This window comes from Tetrahymena thermophila (genome assembly GCF_000189635.1).
Source record: "Tetrahymena thermophila SB210 genomic scaffold scf_8254479, whole genome shotgun sequence".
Classification (NCBI taxonomy): Eukaryota; Ciliophora; class Oligohymenophorea; order Hymenostomatida; family Tetrahymenidae; genus Tetrahymena; species Tetrahymena thermophila.
The window spans coordinates 205,772-227,392 of NW_002476254.1; the positions used below are offsets into that span (position 1 = coordinate 205,772).

A 21,621-nucleotide genomic window follows, 5' to 3' on the forward strand; every position below is an offset into this window, starting at 1 on the left:
TTCCAACAGCATAAGTTGGGCACTGATATTTTAAAATTTTATATTTGAAGCTGTTTAATATTAGTCTAGCTTATGGATAGTTTCTTACATAGTTTAGCTTAAACTCATAATCAATTTCATTACTTCATTTAATTCCCTAGCACTTACAGGGCGATCTGCTTTATTTCCTTTTAGTTGATTATATTATTCTTCAGTATTTTAGTGGTTTTTATTAGAAAATTCTTCAGATTCTTAATTTGAAAATTGTAAATTCTACATTTTATTAGTTATTTAGCTAAATTAAGAACACATTTCTTGCTTTTACTTTTCTATTTAAATACTTTGCTAAGGTATCTCTTAAATATCATGCTTTATTAATTCTAGTTTATTTTAAAGATTTTAGCCATTAACATTATTTAACTTTTAGTTTATCTATTTCTAATTAAAAGCTTGGTTTTAATCTTATTTCTAATTTAAGTATTTATTTTAAAGATTTTCTTATCCATCTTTTGATTGCATTAGTTATTAGTTAAATTATCTAGGCATTTCTTCATAATTATCTTCATCATTTTGATATGACTAGTAATTCTTCTATATATTTTACTAAATAGGTATATTTTCTTTCACTACCTTAACTTAAATTCTCTCTTCTTCATTTTCTTAATTTATTTTTAAATTCTTTTAAGATGTGTTTTTATCTTGTTTCTGCTTCTTTTACTTTTCAATTGTATTCTTAATCACTATTTCTAATATATCGTTGCATATTATTAGCTTTTTTTCTAAATAAATATTTGTAAAAAACTATTCTAATGATATGGGAGGTTTGTACTCATACTCCTTTTATAAAAATTTGTATACACTTTGCATAAAATTTTAATCACTTTTGGAAAAAAGCTCATATCCTTTATCTATAAGATTCTTGTAGAATTCTACATTATAATTAATTATTGCATAATGCAAAATTTACAAAAAAATTATGGGATTTTTATCTTAAAATACCTAAAATGAAACATTCTACTAATAATTTATTTTCTGCAAGTTCCTTTTTAAAATTTCACTTTAATTCTATAATCCATTTCCACTAATCAAACTCATTTTTATTGACTTTTTTATCTTCTTACTATATTTAAAATCTAATGAATTTTAATTATCTTAGTATTTAATATTTAAAACATTTGAAAATTTAAAAAATTGATATCAAAAATAATTAAAATTAAAAAAATAGATAAAATCTTTCCAAATCAAAAGCGCCAAGTTACTGCTAATATATTAAAAATTATCTTGTCTTTACCAAAAAATTTCATTACACAAAGCGAGCTGTTTATATTATTAAAAATTAACTTTAAAAGTTAAAGTAATTAGGATAATAAAAATCTAGCTAAAATATTTTTCAATTTTTTAATTTTTATTTAAATAGTTGAAATAAACATTAATGGAATACTATCAAGGTAATATAATTAACAAATTTATTTAAAAAACAAAAAAAATAACTATTTTATTTATACTAGAAAAAACAATTTTTAGATTTTAAATTAAAAATTTTTTAAATATTAAATGTTTATATTAAAATAGATTTTATAATTTTTTAGCTTTTTTAACTAAGATTTATACATTGTAAAATCAAAATAAAATTTAATAAATCTCTACAATAAACTCCACCTTAGAATCATAATTTTAGAAAGAAGAAAAGTTAAGCCACTATGTTTATTTATTTACTTAAATAAAATGTGTGAATTGGATTCACTCTATTTTTAGAGGTAAAATTCATCATTTCAATAATTAAAATTTTTTTTTACAGTGTTAAATTATGTATTTTTATTATGTTTAACTATATTTTAAATTAGAATTTTATTCTTCAATTAAAAAATATAAAAAGCTTACATAAAAGTCGTTGGAATTTGGTTAGTGAATAATTTTCCAATCAAAAAAAAAATAGCCAGCTAAAAAAGAAGGGTAATTTTTAAAAATTCATTATTCTTATATTGAATTTTTTAAAGTGTAAAAGAAAAATAATTAATTGTTCTTTTATAAAGAAGAATCTTTTTTTATTGACTATATTGTAAATCAATAATGCTTGCTTATTAGGTAATTGTCCTGACTATTATTCAAAGAAAAGGGTACATTTAGCTTTTAAGTTTTGATGTTTTTGATCATTAATAAAAAAATGTGTAATCTTAAGATCAATATACTATCTATGTATTTTTTATAAAAATTAAACTAACTATTTGATTATATTAAATACAATTTACCATAAAAAATTAAGGAAGATAAAAAATAAATATAAGACTAGCTAATATAGATATGGATATTTTTGCATCTAACAATTACAATGATTAGCCAGATTTAAGCATTTATGACTAATCTTATGGATTAAGCACTTGTGTTGATCAGACATTCCTGCTTACACAATGCATTCCGTAAAATTTTAAAGCTTTTTTATTGCATATTTTTCTTTTAGATTACATTTTTTTCAGAAATAAATTATTGAATATTATTAATTATTAAGGTTGATATTCTATCTTTTAGCTGCAATAATTATACAGTTCTATTTAAGTAAATGCTTATATGAGAGCTATAAATATAAAGGGCATGTTTTAAAAAAGAAGAACATTATCTTATGGTGTTTATTTATTTGCAACTTAGGTAATTAATGATTCTTCCGAATTACATAATCTAATTGATTAATAACATTTAAATGAAAATATTTTTTATGATAATAAAAATTTTAGCTTTTATTTCTTACAATTGCAGCACTGGTTAGTAGTACTTATATTTTTTTTAAAACTTCTTCATGAGCATGCAGCTAGCTATCATAATTTACTATTTTGCATCTAAGGCTTTTAAGTTGATAGAGAATGAAAATGTAAAAGTATTTATAAAGGGTATTTTTGCTGTGATAGTTCTATATAATTTTGGCATACTAATATTGAATTTTGTTGAGTAATATGTAAAAAAATCAGGTAGAGTTTGTAAATGTAAGCTGAATTCATTTATTTCTAAAATTTTAACAAATTTTCTCATTTTAACTTTCTTCATATGAAGTTAAATCTCAATATTAAGCTTTATTTTTTTATAAGAAAATATGTGGACGTACATAAGGGCCATAGAATTACTTTTTTCCTTAGTATTTGCAGGAGTTGGTAATTAATATTGATTGATACAAATGAAAATTTATCATTCAAAATGTATATTTTAAAATAAAGGCAAATATGTTATTAACAGAATGGAGGAGCAAATAAGCCGCATCGGAATCTAATAAAATACAGCTGAAACTTTTGATACTTAAAATCTACCAGCTCCTCTCTTAGAAAATATTTATTAGTACAATAATAAAGTTGCTCAAAAAAAAAAGATTTGGTAATTTTTTCACTTTAAATTTCTAATCAAAGCTAATTTTTTGATTATTTAATAATTTTTATTCAAAAAGGATGCTTATTATTGTCAATATTATATCAGGCATAACTGTGAATGTAAAAAATTTCTTAATATTATATAATGGAAGAAGTGATTGTAGATATATTAGCCATGTAATTTATTCAAAAAATTATTACTGAGTTACAATTTTTATTATTTTATTTTTAGGGAGACGATGATTATAATAATGGTAGAGATGTTGCTGACGCCAGCATAGTGTTTGTTACTAAGATTCTTGTTTATTATTTACCTATAGTAGCTTGTATCTATGTATTTAAATTAAAGAAAGAATAAAAATAAACTTTTGAGAAAGAATATTTTTATGAAGAAGGAGTGTATACTACTGCTTTAGGTATGAAACCAAGAAGAGCTAATTCTGATGAATGGGCTGAGCGTGATTATAGCAGTAAATTAATAAACAGGCCTAAAAAAGATTCTGAAATACCTTAAACACCTACAAGCTAAATAATTAATAAAAGTAAAAAAACTTCTTAGATTCAAAGTAATAAAATATCAAGTCAAGATATGCATAAAACAAAATCTATAAATGCAATTACTCCCAACAGTTTAGACTTATGAAAAGTATTTTTTATAGAATAAAGTGATTGATTAAAATGGCTTTTATGATTAAATTTGAAAAATATTTTAGTGTGAAAATAATAATAAATTATAATATGTAATAAAATTAATTATCAATTAATAAAAATTATTCCCTTAAAAAATTTAACTATCACCAAAAATAAAAATTTATTAAAATCTCCTAATTGATAAAGCTTACACAAAACTTAATGAATTTGAACATGTATAAAAATTCAAACAATAATACGAATCACCTTTAAAAAGCATATCTTATGATTAATAAACTAAATTTATTTTTTTTAATGTTATCTTTATCTTTATAAAATGTAATAAATTATTATTATGTCAAATAATTTCATATTGATTACACATTTCTGAATAAATTAAGCATATTTAAATTTGTATTATTGATTAATATTTTCTTGTATTAAATACTAATTCGTTTATGTAATTAAACAAAAAGGTATTAAATAATAAAAATTGCAATTTTATCCCTTTTTTTATTTTTATACATATTTAATATTTTATTTTACAATTTTAAATATTAATTTTTATTTGTTTACATTTTTTCTTTTTATATAAAATTTAAATTATTTTTCTTATTTTAGTTTTAATTTATTATATTTTTTTTTTGCAAGTTTTTATTTAGAAAATTATTTTTAAATTATCTTTCATTTTATCAAATAATATGATTTATCTTTATTTTGGTTTTTTTTTTCATTAAATATCTATTTAATTTCAAATTTTTGATAATAAATTTTCTTTCTTTTTTTGATGATTGATTATTTTTATTTTCTTTTGATTGAAAAATAAATCAAAAATATGATCTGAAATTTTTATTTTTATATTTAATTCAAATTAGTAAATTAAGAGTAGCTTTTCTATAAATCTTGAATAGATTAATTAAAATGATTTAATAATGATATTACTTAAAAAAGATAAATTTGACAATATTAATTAATTTTAGATCTTGAATTTATAAAAAATTTAACTGCTTTTTTACATCCTCTTAGTGATGCTCTGAGATTATTATTTTTTTAAAGATGTAAAATTTAAAAAATATTTCTACTTTATTTTACATAAATTAGAATTTGAAGTCTATCTAGATAATTAATTAAAATAAAAATATAATCCTTGAAAATAAACACTTTCATTTGATTAAACTAATTTTTTTTATTTAAGATTTATTTTTTGAATTAGAAAAATTTTAAATATTTAGGTTTTCTATTAAATTTAATTAGGAGTTATTTAAGCCGGAATGATATAATAAAATTAATTATGCCTTTAATTAATTTTAAACAGGAAAATTATGATATACTTATTTTATAATTTAATGCGTATTACTGATGGGAATTCATCTATTATTTAATTAACAAAAACTAAAATTAGTAAACGATTAATTAACTTTTAAAGTAATTCGTAAATTTTAAAAGTCTTTGAAGAGCTAAACTATAAATACATTAAATCCAAAAAATTTTTATAACAATAATTAGTAGTTTTAAACAAAAAATATAAAAGCTTAATATAATAATTAATTATCCATTTTATTATTGAAGTTAGATAGAATAATATATCGATAATTCAAGGAAGGATTTAAACAAAATTAATAGAAGTCACACATATATTAGTTAGATGTAAAAAGGATTCTTTTTTATATTTTATAAAAGAGTATTTTGTTATATAAACTAGTAAGTAATACTCAACCATATAAGATTTAAAAAGCAATGAAGTAGAATACGATAGTCTAAATTGATAAAAGTCCTAATGACGATAGATAATATTTAGGTTTTGAACTTCAAAATGGTATTAAAGTTATGGTAATAAGTGATAGTCATGCAGAAAAATCAGCTGCTTCACTTGATGTTTAAGTTGGTTAATTACAAGATCCAGAAGAATATTAAGGATTAGCACATTTTTGTGAACACATGCTTTTTATGGGCACAGCAAAATATCCTTTATAAAACGAATATAGCTAATATTTAAGCTAAAATGGAGGAAGTGACAACGCCTATACTGATATATTGAATACCAATTACTACTTTGATGTTAAATCAGATGCATTTGAAGAAGCTTTAGATAGATTTAGCTAGTTTTTTATCAGTCCTCTATTCGATGAGACTTGTGTAGAAAAAGAGATTAATGCAATTGAAAATGAACACTAAATGAATGTTAGTGAAGATTCCAGTCGTTTATGGGGAATATTTAAAGCTCTAGCAAAGGAAGGAACAAAATTTCGTTAATATGGAGGAGGATGCTTACAAACTCTTCAAAAAGAAAATATTAGAGAAGAACTGCTTAAATTTTATGAAAAATACTATAGCGCTCATAAAATGAATTTAGTAATATATGGTCAGGAATCAATAGAAGTACTAAAAAATCTGGCAATAAAATATTTTTCTACAATACAAAACAAAGAAAAAGAATAAATTAGGTAATACTCTATCCATAAATGCACTTACTTCTTAATTTTACAACATTTTAATTTATAATTCTTTGATTGAAGTCATAAATTTATTTATTTTTTACTTGATTATTTTAATTAAAGAGTTTTTAAGGCAATATCTATCTATTTTGTAGATAAATTTTTAGATTTTTTTGTATTTCTACTAGCATTTTGAATATAAAAAACAAAACATTTTTTTAAATCCAACAAAATTATTAAACATTTTATATTTTACAAAATGATTTAAATTAGTGATGAACAGATGAAAGAAATGGAGTTAGAGAAAATTCACCCATTCCCTAGAGAGTAGCTTTGCAAATTAGTTAAAATCATTCCCATAAAAGATGAAGATATTATTGAGTTCTGTTGGGTAGTTGAGGATTAATAATAGTACTGTAATATAAAGCCAGATGATTATTTAACGCATATTTTTGGCCACGAAGGAAAAAATTCTTTGCTTTCTTTACTTCTTGATGAAGGATTAGCAGTAGAATTGACTTCTTATTCAGAAAATTGCATGAATTTATTTACTATAATTGGCTTTAATATCACATTAACTCAAAGAGGATTCTTTGAATATAAAAGGGTCTGTCATGCTGTTTTTAATTATATATAAGTCCTTAAAAAAGAAGTTGCCAACAAAGAAGCATATGAAGAGGTAAAAGATATTGAGGCTATAAATTTTCGCTTTTTAGAGAGAATAGCAATAAGTGAATATGTAACTAAAATTGCAGATGGACTTCATTGGATCCCTATGACCAAAATCTTAAAAATGAGATATGATTTCTAAAAGTACGATGAAATTATAATATAAAAGCTAATAGATTCTCTAACTTTAGATAATATCATAATTTATTTAAGCTCAAAGAGTTTTGATTCACAGTTTTCTAAATCCTTTAACACCTCTCAATAAGATTTAGACACTGTCATTGATTCTAGCCAGGTGCTAACAAAAAAAGCTTAAGAGTTAATAGAAACTCACTGCCATAATCATTCAATAACACATCCACATGTAATTAATTTATTTATTTATTTGATCTAACTAAGCTTGGGTAAAATTTTCATCAATCTAAATTAAAAAATTCAATTTATATAAATTCTTCATTAATTTGACAGTTGCTTCTCTCACTACCTTACTTATTTTTCAATATTCTTATAAATTATTGATATTAGCATTAGCTATCAATAAACTATTCAAAATTAACTCTTTAAACCCTTGTTGAATTATTAATTTATTTAATAGTAATTATTCTTTTTATTTTTAATAATTAGGGTTCAGCTGCTGCTTAAAAAGTTAAAAAAGATAAAGAATTAACTTAAGAAGACTAAGCTTCTAGTTATGATACAGATCAAAATTAATTGGATTCTCATGGAGGAGAATCTCCAAAACTTAAAAGCCCATAAATATCAGCAAGAAAATATAGTAAGTCTGTTGCTAAAAAATCTTATACAATTGAAGAAGAGTTTGAAGATTTTGACGATGAAAATCATATTTATAGTATGCTAAACAGAAAATTTAGCTATTTATCATAAAAATCTGAAACAAATGATGGAGATGAGGAATACTAAGATAATCGTAGCGATGAAAATTTTAATTATGCTAATGCAAAATAGAATAACAGCAAGAGTGACGATGATTCATTCATAACTGAAAAATATTTAGGAGCTAGATATCTTGTAAGTGAAATTCCTGAAGATATTAAATCTTCTTATAATACAGAATATAAGCCTCTTTATAGCAAAAAAAAACTTGGTTTACCTGTTAAAAATTTATTCATTCCTAAAAATTTTGATATACTTCCTAAGACAGATGATACAAGTAGTGCCAGTAAGTACCCAATAAAGATTTTTGAAAGTGAAATGAGCGAACTTTATTATAAATAAGACGATACGTTCTTTATCTGCAAAACTTATTGTGACTTATTTATCTTTACGAATGATTGCAATCAATCTAAAACAGCTAAATCATTTGTATTGCAAGAAATTTGGTTAATACTTTTTGAAAACTATGTTAATGAAACTAAATATTTAGCTCAAATGGCTAATATAGATTTAAAATTTGAGTAGCACTACACTTCTTTTAAAGTAAGAATAAAAGGATATAGTGATAAAATCGGTGTCTTGTTTGAAGAGTTTTTAAAGCTCTTTAAGTCATTTAATCCAGCTGATGAAGGTTAAAGATTATTTTCAACTTTTTATGAAAGATAAATGTCTGATTATGATAATTACTATCGTGATGCTCCTCACTCAATTGTAATTTTTTACTGCCAATTATTTAATTAAATATAAATTTTTATTTTAACTCTAGATAACTGATTTGAGTAAGAACTGTCTACTTTCAACAGGAAAATTTACTATTAAGTAAAAAATAATGGCACTAAAAGAAATAAGACTTTATGACATCGTTGAATTTCATAAATAGTGGTTATCCCATACTCGTCTTGAAAGCTTGATTATGGGAAATATTAGTAAAGAAGAGGCAATATCTTGGATATAAAAAGCTGAAAACACAATGAAAACTTTGAGAAACATTTTTGGAATACTACAAAAATCCGACATACCTTTGATTAAACCTAACAAAATTCTTCCAAACACCACAAATAAACTTGATTTTCTAATCAACGAAAAAGAATTTAATCCTGAAGAAACCAACTCATGTAAATATTATATTTATTATTGACTGACCTAATTTTTTATTTGACATGAAAAGGCTTATAATCACACTACTAAAGAGGTCCAGAATCAGTAGAATCTCGTGTTATGATGAAGCTTATATAAAATTATTTAAGTGAACCTCTCTTTAATTAATTGCGTACTAATGAAAAACTAGGTTATATAGTCTGGTGCTGGGATGAGACATTTAGAGGAGTGAGTGGATTTTCATTCTTAGTTCAATCCTCCGTTTGCTCACCTATGCATATCTAAAATAGACTTGAAGAGTTTTTAGTAAATATGAGAAAAGAATTAAGATAACTTTCCCAAGAAAAATTTGAAAATATGAAACATTCCATTCTAATCAAACTCACAGAAAAGCCTAAAACCTTACATAGAGAATTTCTATCAATGTCTGAAGAGATTTTGTTGCATAAATTTGTATTTGATAGAAGTAATTAATCTTTTATGTGAAATTTAAAAAACTAATAAAAATATTTAAAATATAGAGGAAAGAATACCACATATTTTAGAAGCAATCACTATTAATGATCTTATTAATGATTTTGATAACTTATTTTTTGAGTAAAAGAAAAAATTAGAAATTCACATAATAACAAATGATCATAAAGAAGAACAAGAATAATTAGAACAAGAACGTCTAAAATAAGAAGACATCTTTATTTTATAGGATGACACTCACCTGAAATAGTTCTGCTAGTAAATTGATAGTCTTTATTATGATTATTCAAGTCCAGTATAGTTGCAATTTTGATTAGTTATAGTCAATTTAAAAATACCTTATTTAGTTAGCTAGCTAACTAGATAGTTTTCTACCTTTATTGTTTAAAATTCTACCTTTCTCTACCTATTTATTACAAAAAAAAAAAACATTTTAACATCAGATTTTTAAATATCTTAATAAATTATTTTACTAAAAAAAATACCTATTTATCTATCTATATAAAAACAATAAAAATAGTCATTAATATATAATATATGTTATTGTCTCATTAAAATACTCTAAATGATATTCGTTTTTTAATCTACATCTCTAATTCATAAACCATTTACTTGCTAAAAATATATATCAAAAATTTTCTTTCAATATCAGTTTTGAAACTTAAAAGTTTTTTGAAAAAATAGAACTAACTACAAATAAATATCTTTATCAAAATTGCTTTAATTAAAATAAATCTTTTTTAATTTATGTGGTCAGTAAAAAAAAATTTGTTTGATCTTTGTATCATTAAATTTATTCATAATATTTTTTGTTATGTTTAGCTTTTACAATATTATTTCATAATTATAAAGCCAACTAAAAAAGTAAATTAATATTTTGATATTTTGAAAATCTATTTTGTTTCAAATTGTATGAAAATTCCTTTTAAAATAATAAAAATATTTTTTTATAGTTTTAATAACAGTAGATATATTTTTAGTTTGATTAAAAAAAAAAATAAATTAATTACCTCAATTAAATAATTTGCTCAACTCATTATCTTCCAAATAAATTAAAAATTTACTACCTATAAACTTAAATCATATTTATTACATCCAAACTTTATTGAATATAATTTTTTATAATAATTAGTTTGAGTAACTTTAAATAAAAGTGTTTATAAATTTAAACTTTTTACTTTTTTAGGCATATATTTAAAATAATATTTTAAATACCTATTTTAATATTAACTCTTTGAGTTTATTTAATCAATTCATGATAATTATTTCATAAAAATATACTTTTATTTAATAATTTTGTTGGAATGTTTTAAATGTTTAAAGCAAAAATAAAAAGATATGTATTTTATAATTTTTTTGTTTTTATACTTGCTAAAATAAAAGTCTTACACTTCATTAATATTTTGACATGACTAATTTTTAAGAGAATAATAAATGGAGCTACTTTTTTATATCTTCTATTTTATTTAGAGTAAATATTTGGAATTTTAATGACTTCACTTTAAGTGCTTAAATTAAATATTTTCTCTACTTATAAAAATTATATTTTTTAATCAAAAGTATAAACATAGTAAACTTCTATTTTTTATGGGAAATTGTGTGTAAACAAGTTAGCACAATTAGTTGCAGCAGGAAGTAAAATAATTCCTCCTAGAAAAAGGATTCACTATATCAGGATAGATAGTAGCAAAAATGAAGGATATAAATAGGGTTATAATAGCAACAAAAGATTCTAGATAAGTGGCTTTCAAAGTAAGACATTTTCAGAGTAAACTATAATTAAAAGAGTATCAAGACCAAGCAAATATTCTTTAAAGAGTTGTTCATCCAAATGTAGTCCAATTCGAAGAACATTTTAATTCTAGCCATGTCTTTTTTATGTAAATGGAATACTGCCCAAGTAAGTTACTTAATAATTTTCTCCTATTTGATAGAAATTCTAATTTTTTTTTACATTTCATCACTATTGATAAATAGTACTTACATTCAATATGAAACTCCTTAAGACTACTTATGATTTCATTTTTTTAAAATAAAGATAATCTAAGATAACTTTTGAAAGAAAAGAGTCTCAGCTAGTAGGAATAGTTTCATTATGCTATGTAAGTTATTAGAGGTGTTCAAGCTATACACAGTGTAAATCACTCTCATAAGGAATTAAAAACACAAAATATATTAGTAAATTAGCAAGGAAATTTGGTAATAGGTAGAATATTTATTTTCTATTAGTGTTAAAAAAGCAATTTTGATAAAAATAATAGGTGATTTTGGATTGGATAGAGAAGATGATATCTTTTATCAAAAATGCTAATCTTAAGATGATTTAGTTGTAAATTTTAAAGCTTTAATATTTTTACTCATATACTCTTTTTTATTTATTTATTATTATTAATCAGAATTCATAAAGATGGTATGTTGCACCAGAAATTTAGATGGGATAGCCAGGAATATTGCAAAATATTAATTAACCAGTAATTAATTAAAATATTCTTCCTTTTATTTAAACTTTAGAATTAATTCACATAAATCTTAACTCATTATTAAAATTTTGATTTTTTTTCTTTACCTAAAATTAAAAAATTAGGCTGATATCTGGTCATTAGGAATCATTATTTTAGAAATCTTTGGCTTGAAATATGTTAGCAACTTTTAGAGCATAGAATAGCTATAATTAACACTTGATTTACTCTATAACTAAGACTTTAGTTTTATAAATTTTATTGATAAATTCTTAACTGATATAATAAAATAACTACTAAATTCTGAGCCTTCAAAAAGACCTATCATAGATGATGTTAAAAAAATGATTCAAAAAGAAATTGATGTAAGATTTGTTGTGAGCAGGTCTTAGACAGATTCTTCAGGTGACTTCCCAACAGATTCTTCACTTTATAAGCATAAAATGTGAATATTTTGAGAAAATAAAATTACTTTGATATTTAATATAATTTTATTATGATAAAGATTTGAAGTAAATCCATAAGAAGTACAATTTTTTTTAAACGGACAAAGAAAAGGAGATGACTCTATAAAGAGATTACACATTTCATTTGAGTAATTGAATTCTAAATTAATTAAATTAAAGAATTTAATATCATTTATATTTATATTAGGTAGCATCATTAAGCTGAAATATACTAATTAATATAATGTTTGATAAACATGCCATAGGAAATATCAGAACTAAATTTATCCTTTTAGTAAATAAATAAATTTTATTTTTTGAAATTATTTTAATTTAAAGAAATATTTTTTAATTAAAAAATTTAATCTTAAAAAAAGTTTTATATTAAAATAACAAAAATAAACATTTATTTAAAAGAGATATTTAAATAGACGCAATTTCAGTTAGAGAATTAATACTACAAACAAAAAGCCTACCTGTAACTCTTTAGAATCTAACATTTTGGTTTAGGTATGTTTAAAATAATTTGTCATTCTGTTATTGTATATAATTTTTAAATAGAAATGTAACAACAACATGCGACTAATCTGATTTTTACTAAAACTTGATTACTAAAATACCTGATAAAATTAAATACATAGGCCTATATATAGAGTAATTTAGTTTCAATAAAATATGAAATTAAATTAAATTAAAAAATAATTTAAAAGGAAACAGTCATTAAATAAAAGAATGCTGAAAGACTTAGCATCTTCCTTAAAATTTCTACCACCGAAAATAAAATCATTAACTTTAGGATTTTAGTAATAATAAATAAATGCTATAGAATTTGTTTTTAATTATCAATTTTATTAAATAAAATAGCTAAAATATATTCACAAATGATTCATTTAAATACTTTAGCTTAATTTTAGATTTACTACCATAAAATTTAAAATCTTTAGAACTTGATATTGAGTAAGTTAATTTTCTTCAAAAATTTAATTTAAATCATTTAAATATTTATCAATTAATTAAGAAATAATCCTGATATCTCAACTAAAGGATATATGACTATGTTCCAGAATATAGGATCTCTGCCAGTGTAAATAAACACTCTTTACCTGAGTTTAAAGTGATTAAATTAATATTTTAATAATTTTGAATTTTTAATAGTCAATTGACTTTCAAAAATTAAAATTTATGTTAAAATTTTGTATTAAATTTTAATTTTATAAAATAATTTAGAAGTAACAGTTTAAATGAAGAGTCGATTGAAGTGTTATGTTTGTCTTTAAAAAAATTACATAATTAAATAAATTAACTGAAAATAGACCTCTCGTAATTTAAATTTAAATTTTTTATAGGAAAATTCAATTAACTTAATTTTAAAGAAAAAGCATCAGTGATAGTATTTCTTTCACTAGGTTTTGTTTCCATTTACCATAAATTGTTGGATCACATGTAGAAAAGCTATGCTTGTCATTTGAGTAATTTATTTATATTTAATTAAAAGTTTATCTGAAAATATTTACCACAAAAAATTCAGAAAATGCAATTTAGGAGATGAGGATATAAGTAAATTATGCGACTCTTTACTAAAATCTTAAAACCACCTAATTCAAGTAGAAATTGGATTATAACAAAATTAAATCTCAAATGTTGGCTTTCATAAATTGATTCAATTTATTAATGCAAATAAAAAAGCTAAATTTACAGATTTATATCTAGGGTAAATATTATTTCAAACTAATTTTTTTAAATTAATATAAAATTATTTTAAAGTAATAATAAGAAAATAACTGAAAAAGAAGCAATATAAGTGTTGTTAAAAATAAAAGATTAAATTCCTCATAATTACACTAGAGTTGGATTTAATTTTGGGTAAAAAAATCTATTTTGATATTTATAAATGACTGATTTTTTATATTTTAATAGGGAAAATTATCTTATAAGACAAGGTTTAATTGAGGGAGAAAATTACTAGGAACTGGAAAACGAAATAATAAAGATTAATAGCATTCTTAATATAATTGCTTGATATATTTTTTTTGATTACGGAGAAATTATTAATGATCTTAACAACAAAATTCTTTTGAATTTATTTAGATCAAGATTGATATGAAATATATCTATCACTCATCCATTTTAATTTTACTTGGAATTTTTAATTTTGCTCAAATGACAAATAAAAATTCTTAAATATAATTGATAATAAATAAATAAATTTGTAAATATTACTTTTTAATAGAAGATAAATAAATGTATTTAATTTTTAAGTTTCAAGCCAAATTATATAATTATAATTAAATTTGTTAGCTTAAAATTATGTTTTAATTGATATGGAAAAAATTATTTCTTTAAAAAAATAGCTTTACATTTTTTATTTACTCAAATAAAAATTTTGAAATATTTTTAATAATAAATAAATTTGTAGAATATACTTATTTACTAAAAATTAAAATAAAATTTTTTAATTTTTATACATAGGAGAAACATAAATATAATTAAAATTTATTTGGATGCATTTAGGTTTTAATTTTAAAGAATGAATTAATTTTAAATAATAATTATAAATGAGAGATATATTGATATTGATGAAATGTTTAAATTGTAAGATAAGTAGCATAAATAAAGCTACCATTTTTAAGCTTAATTTAGATTTTAATTTGTATTAATTTAATAAAAATAAACCTAAACTCTTTTATTTCTTCAAATAAAAAACAAAAGTTTTTAAATGATTTTGATTATAAATTTTTAATAATACTTAAATATGAGATAAAATATGAAATTTTAAAATTTTAAGATTAATAGTATAATAAGATGCATTTATGTTTTAATTAATATTTATTTATTATAAATAAATTTAAAATTTTTATTTACTCAAATAAAAATATATATAACTTTTGAAATATTTTTGATTAAAAATTAATTGTAAATATTAATTTTTAAAGAGAAGATAAATATTTAATTATTATGCTGTAAGATAAATGAAAAAAAATATAATTAATAAGTAAATAAAATTTACTATTTTGGTTATTAAGGAAAAATATTATTTTCATTACTTTTGACTAACAATTTTTAGGAAAGAATAATATTAAAAATATATGTGGTTATTTTTGTTTTTATTAATATTCGATTAATGGATAGGTTTGGATTTTATAAATTTAATAGATCTTAATTGATTTTCTATTTGATTGATTCTTTTAATTAATATTAACTTTTCATATAATACATACATCTTATTTATTAAAAACAAAGTAGGAACTACACGAATATAAAAATTAACAAAAAACAGAGTTTCCTCTAATTATATAATAGAATATGTTTCCCACTGCAATTGATATCTAACAAATTCCATAAGATAGTCACAGGTCAGCATTATCAACTATATAATAAAAATATGAAAAAATTATTTCAAACCGAACTCCTAGTAAGAGATTAGATAATGATTCCCCAGCTGCAATATCAAGCACATCAGCTTCTAAAAGTACATTCAGTGTGATGCACAATTAAAATTAATTGCATTCGTAAAGACCGAAAGTTATATTTCATCACATACATGAGACAGATTACACTTTAGAAAGCCATTTAAAAAATATTATAAAACCAAAGCCTGAAAATACTGAAAAAATCAGAGAAGCTTAGATTAAAAAAGAAATGGTTTAATACTTATAAAATACTAAATTGGAATCTCCTTTAAAAAGTAAATCAGTAAAAGACAAATTCTTTTCAAAATAATCAAGACAGAAAAGATCTGAAGAGCGTTAAGAGACATATTAAAAGACATTATAAAGATTGTTTAGATCTTAAATGAACACAAGCTGTTCTACAAAATACTCTAAAAGTGCAAATACTTATACCACATTAAAAAGTGACTCAGTTATGGTTCCAGATGACTAGCAAACATAATTACATCTTTCCTAATTTAGCTGTATAACACCAAAAAAGACATTATTTAATGAACATGTTGATTATTGGGATTATGATGGATTCTATGATTAATTTTAATACAATTAATCAAGTATGAAAAGAAGTATTTTAAGATAAAGATAAAACCCTTCAGATAGTTAAATGAATAACACATCATATTTGAAAGATAAAAAGATTAGAAATGGTAGTGTAATAGCCTAAAAGCAACAATAAATAAATGTTCTAAAGTTAGCAAGACCAGTATCTAATGAAGCTTAAATTTTAAGATAACACATCATGCACCCTAAAATAGACCACATATTAGAGAAATATAATTTTAGTAAAGCTGCTCCTTCTAAAAAAGGAGCTTTAAATGAGTCACAACTAGCAAAAAATATAGATTTAAATGATCTCTCATAAAAATTTTTGAAAAGTTAATTAAGTTAGCAAGAATAAAGCGAATACAGGGGAAGATTAAAAAGTAAAGTACACAAACTAGTCAGAAAAGAGAATGATATTTATTCACCTCATAAAGTTCCAGATTATTAAAATTTCAAGTAGGATTTCTATGAGCTAAACTGCAATAATATAAAAAAGGCATTTAATAACTTTAAAGAATACTAAACCAAAGAATTTGATACTTTCTACAACGTTAAAGCTAAGAACCCTTATTTAAAAGTGTATTGTGATGGGCAGTAAAAGTTAGTCAATATGTATTTAGAATAGACTGATTTGGAAGAGAGAATTTTCTATTAATATGACCACGATCCATTTATAAATGATCCTAAAACATACGAAATCTTTGATATAGTAGGTCGTTCTTATATGAAATAAGTTCCACCACATCCTTTCTAGCATAAAAGAAGATATGCTAAAAACGAATAGCAGTTGGAAAGGGAATTAAATAAAACACAGTAAGTGTATCAGCAGATTATTAAAGAAAATACTGATAAAAGTGATTAAACAATAGAATTAAGTAGTCCTTAATCACCACTCTCACTTCGAGCTTATAGTAGCTTTGTAAATTGATTAATAAAAATAAAAATAAACATAATTATACTTGCTAAAATTACAATATTTATTAAATGATCTCATTAAATTATTTTAAAATTAAAATAAGCAAACATGCCTATCATAATTTTTTTCTTTCATATTAAATCATATATATCATCAAGTAAATTTTTTATTAAAAAAAAACACTTCGCCATTTTTTAAAAACTGTTTTTAAATAAAAAAATTTGGATTTTAATTATTTAAATTTTATTTCAAATTATTTTTGAATAACAGCTCGTTTTTTATAATTTACCTTTGATTTGAAATTAAGCTTTTATTTTTAACAGCATAAATTAAATTAAAAAAAAAACATAAAATATATAAAATACTAAATTTATCATTTTAGAATAGCAAATTAATATTTTATTTAGCTCGCTTTTGATATTTTAATTAGAAAATACAATTTATTCTACAAAAATTTAAATAAATTATAATAAAATTCAAAACATATTTAAGGCTCTATTTTTTACAGGGGTCTTTTTTTCTCTTAAACTTAAAAAAATTGGCTCTTCAAGAAAAGAAAATGTTTCTTTTACTATTTCTTTACGATAATTCCTCATCCTAAATTGAAGATACGTTATAACTTTAAGTGCTTTTTTCTTAACTTCAAAGAAGTTAATTAACTTTTAGTCAAAGTTATGTAACTTTAGAGATATCAAGTTAGGGTTATTTTCTAAGATAGTTTTGCATTTCTATAACTCTTACAGCTAATTATTTAAATTTAAGAATGAAAGCCCTTTATGAGCAGGCTTGGCATCTATATCTAGAATCTTTAGATTAGGATTTTAATGTACTTGCAAAATATTGTGGATTTCTTTGTAATATTCACATCTATTAACATATTTTTAATATAATATAAATATCAAAAATGCAAAAATGTTTAATTTACTCTATATTTTAACCTATAATAAACATTTAAATTTCTTTATTGTTAGCAAAGAAGTCATTTATTTGTTCTAATGTGTCTTAAGAGATATAAGGTGGGTTATTAATGCAACTAAAATTTAGCTTAAGTTTCTTTAAAATTTAATTATGAGATATCGCAGTCAAGTAATCCTTTATCTTTTATCTATTTATATCATGCATACTTAGATTCAAATTGATATCCTCAAGCCAATGATTTTCTGATATTAATTTTAATAATTCTTTATGCATTTATGGCTTTAAGAAAGTAATATCTAATTTTAACTTCCTTAATGATGTTAATTTCAATGTTTCTAACATCTTTCTAGTATATTACTCCTAATATGATCCACTTTCTTGCAAAATTTCAAAATTTTCTAGCTTTTACTAATATTCATTTAAGACTTCTGTTAAAGAACCATCCTCAAACGGCTAAAAACTATAATATAATATTTGATTTTAGATTATAAAAAGAATATATATTTAAAGAAATAATATTGTTTCCTAAATTAATACCCTAATTCCTCAATTAGGCTATTAATGTTAAAATTTTATATTATGGTAATCAGTTTTTAAAGTAAGCCTCATTAGAGTACATACAATATTAAACGAATTAAGGAGCGAGAAATTGAGCAATTAAGATATTTTATGATAATAATAATCAATAATTAGTTTTATTTTGAGAATTGAGTTTTAATATAATTGCTGAAGTAATTTAAAAAAATTTGTTTGTAGAGAATTTATTATATAGTAAAATCCTCTATTACAAAATCTATCTAATTAAAATTTTAGTTATAAAAATTAGTTACTGTTTTAAATTGATTCTAAAACTTTTGAGTTTCTTATTATTTTTCAGTAAAGAAATAACCTATTCTTTCTGATGAGCTTTGACAGAAAGATCTATATTTTTTGATAAAAAAATTAAATAGGTTTTTAAAAAATTTGATACTAAATGAATGCTTATTTATTTATTTTAAACAAATTAATATTTACCTATTGTCAAATCAATTTATGGCATAGCCTAAAGAAATTCTGAGCTTGCTGTATCTATAATATGTTAAACTTCATTCCATTATTTTGAGGCTAACTCTTTAATTTCAATTTTATCCGATTCATCTACATAACTTCCTTCCTAAATTTACTTGTTTAGAAAAGAGAAATCTTATTTTGAAGTTAATAAAATTCTAGCCTAATTCTTCAAGAGCTCTGCTGAACCATTTAAACTCTTCAAATTCATTATCATTCCTTCCTATCTTAGCTAATCTCCAAATATTTTATTGGTATTTATGCTTTACTCATTAAAGTAGGCTAAAAACTGCTTTGCATGAAGCTAAAATTGATAACTTTTATTAATATCTTTAAAACTGCAGTAAAATGATGATTTTTCAATATATTAATCTAAGAACTACTGTGTATCATCATATGAAAAATTATTTCTTTTTATATTTGATAAAACTCCTTCAACTGCTTCAATTTCATCTTCAAATAATCTAAACTCAGCTTTAAATGATTAAATAGAGTTTTTAAGCAGGTCTCTTGCCTATGAAATATTATTTATTGCCCTATTAAAATCTTTATCTATATTTTCATAAGATTCAATAAGTTTTTATATTTAATTATCTAATCCATGAAAGTATTTCTCTCTCTCATTATTGTATACTTCAAAAAACTTTGAGAGAGATAGTAGACTATGATTAACATGTCTTTCTTCTTAGCACTTTATGCAGCATAGCTCATACCTTTTTTAACAAATTTTTTCCATGCAAATACAAAGAAAAGTTTCCTCTTGGTGATATTTGCAAGTAATGCTACAATTAAATGAAGGTTTTACTGATGCTGTCTCCATAATTTCCATAAATTACTTTACTTTTTTTTTTAATTTTTGTTAATTTAAATTTTTCACAAAATTTTTGCGAAATTTACAATTTTTGATATTATTTTTTGATTTATTTGATGAAGCAATTTTTAACAAAAATACAAAACATTAGTGTTGATTGATTGATTGCTTGAAATTATTCTATTATATGTAATTAAATGTTTAAAAAGATAACTCTTAAATTTAATTTGATATTCTGTTTTTTTATAAAATAATTTATTTTTATTTAAAAATCTAAATTAAATTAAATTTAATTATGTTATTTTTTATTATTTCAAGTTTAATGTGATACGCATTTAAAATTATTACAGATGTTTAAATAATAATAATAATTATTTTTATTAATTTGATTTATTTTAAGTTTTTTAGTTGGAATGAGTAGCAGTAATTAGTAGATAGATGTTAAATCTCCTGCTAACTCAAATAGGGCCAAGGAAAAGGAAAATTAGGACAACTAAGACAAATAAAAAGTATTAAATAAGAAGCTTGATATGATATTTTAGCAAGTTAAGATATTATATGCTCTTTAATATACTAAAACTGATAAGTATCCTAATTAGATTATCCCAAACTTGTATTTAGGATCTGTAGGAGCGGCACTAAGTAAAGATGTGCTAGTTGAATTAAATATTAAATATGTATTAACAGCAATGGAAGAATTTAAGCATCCCTTTTAAGATATCATAACAGAATATAAAATAATCAGGATTAAAGACTCTAAAAATGAAAATATTATTAATTATTTTGAAGAATCTAATGAATTTATGCATAAAGCTATATCAAGCAATTAAAATGTTTTAGTCCATTGTTTTGCTGGTGTTTCAAGATCTACTTCACTTGTCTTAGCTTACTTAATGAAATACCAAAATAAAACATTAGATGAAGCTTTAAATATTACAAAATAAGCAAGACCAGTAATTTAGCCAAATTAAAACTTTCTTGCTTAGCTTAAAAAGTATGAAGAATTATTAAAAAAAGAAAATACAGAATAGCAGCCTGAAGACTAAAAGGAAAAAGATCAAAATGTTAATGAAAATTAGTAGCAATAACAAAATGATTTAGTTGAATAATAAGTTGAAGAAAATAAATAAGAAACTGAATAGGAAAATAAATAAAATTGATATTAACTCGATCGATATATTTAAAATTTCAATTATTGTGTATGAGTTAAAATATGTTTGTATTTGTGTATAATATTCAAAATATTCTTTGATTTTTACAATATTTAGTTTAAATTTTATCATATACTTAATCTTATTATAAGCATTTATGCTTAAGATTTCTATGAAAATAAATATTTTCAATTTAAGTAAGAAGTATACATTGATCAACAAATGTATTGTCTTAAATAATAAGAACTTTCTGTTCAAAAAAATTTCTTATCAGATTATATGCATCTCTGTCATATATTTAAAAATTTATAAGCTTTACTTTTTTTATTTTTGCAATTATTTGGTTGAGATA

At 21.7% G+C, this 21,621-nt stretch overlaps 7 protein-coding genes across 7 annotated transcripts; 6 read left to right on the top strand and 1 right to left on the bottom strand. All coding sequences in view use genetic code 6, as the record gives it.

The window, feature by feature from the left end:
* Positions 1-793: 793 nt before the first annotated feature.
* On the top strand, positions 794-1,174 carry TTHERM_000623111 (transmembrane protein, putative; the record flags this gene model as incomplete). The annotated part of the gene is made up of 1 exon (XM_012799314.1): positions 794-1,174. One exon carries the CDS (start codon positions 794-796, stop codon positions 1,172-1,174), a length of 381 nt encoding a protein of 126 aa, XP_012654768.1.
* Positions 1,175-2,596: 1,422 nt separating this feature from the next.
* Positions 2,597-3,972, top strand: TTHERM_00624109 (transmembrane protein, putative; the record flags this gene model as incomplete). Its single annotated transcript, XM_001471391.2, has 5 exons — positions 2,597-2,954; positions 3,057-3,119; positions 3,183-3,336; positions 3,407-3,506; positions 3,562-3,972. 5 exons carry the CDS (start codon positions 2,597-2,599, stop codon positions 3,970-3,972), a joined length of 1,086 nt encoding a protein of 361 aa, XP_001471441.2.
* A 1,724-nt stretch (positions 3,973-5,696) lies between these two features.
* Positions 5,697-9,842, top strand: TTHERM_00624110 (insulin-degrading enzyme; the record flags this gene model as incomplete). Its single annotated transcript, XM_001022537.3, has 6 exons — positions 5,697-6,403; positions 6,668-7,427; positions 7,688-8,668; positions 8,724-9,072; positions 9,126-9,521; positions 9,577-9,842. 6 exons carry the CDS (start codon positions 5,697-5,699, stop codon positions 9,840-9,842), a joined length of 3,459 nt encoding a protein of 1,152 aa, XP_001022537.3.
* A 1,237-nt stretch (positions 9,843-11,079) lies between these two features.
* TTHERM_00624120 (kinase domain protein) lies at positions 11,080-14,719 on the top strand. The gene is made up of 17 exons (XM_001022538.3): positions 11,080-11,429; positions 11,568-11,735; positions 11,791-11,858; positions 11,926-12,000; positions 12,114-12,433; positions 12,494-12,583; positions 12,643-12,729; positions 12,852-12,944; positions 12,996-13,088; positions 13,145-13,237; positions 13,299-13,391; positions 13,453-13,548; positions 13,662-13,754; positions 13,808-13,903; positions 13,963-14,145; positions 14,199-14,297; positions 14,352-14,719. The coding sequence occupies exons 1-17, from the start codon at positions 11,117-11,119 to the stop codon at positions 14,452-14,454; spliced, it is 2,163 nt and encodes a 720-aa protein (XP_001022538.3). The 5' UTR covers positions 11,080-11,116; the 3' UTR covers positions 14,455-14,719.
* A 928-nt stretch (positions 14,720-15,647) lies between these two features.
* On the top strand, positions 15,648-17,354 carry TTHERM_00624129 (hypothetical protein; the record flags this gene model as incomplete). Its single annotated transcript, XM_001471392.2, has 1 exon — positions 15,648-17,354. The coding sequence occupies exon 1, from the start codon at positions 15,738-15,740 to the stop codon at positions 17,352-17,354; it is 1,617 nt and encodes a 538-aa protein (XP_001471442.1). The 5' UTR covers positions 15,648-15,737.
* Positions 17,355-17,818: 464 nt separating this feature from the next.
* Positions 17,819-20,136, bottom strand: TTHERM_00624130 (hypothetical protein; the record flags this gene model as incomplete). The annotated part of the gene is made up of 4 exons (XM_001022539.3): positions 17,819-18,209; positions 18,268-18,720; positions 19,091-19,181; positions 19,275-20,136. 4 exons carry the CDS (start codon positions 20,134-20,136, stop codon positions 17,819-17,821), a joined length of 1,797 nt encoding a protein of 598 aa, XP_001022539.2.
* Positions 20,137-20,531: 395 nt separating this feature from the next.
* TTHERM_00624140 (tyrosine phosphatase) lies at positions 20,532-21,278 on the top strand (the record flags this gene model as incomplete). Its single annotated transcript, XM_001022540.1, has 1 exon — positions 20,532-21,278. One exon carries the CDS (start codon positions 20,532-20,534, stop codon positions 21,276-21,278), a length of 747 nt encoding a protein of 248 aa, XP_001022540.1.
* Positions 21,279-21,621: the final 343 nt, after the last annotated feature.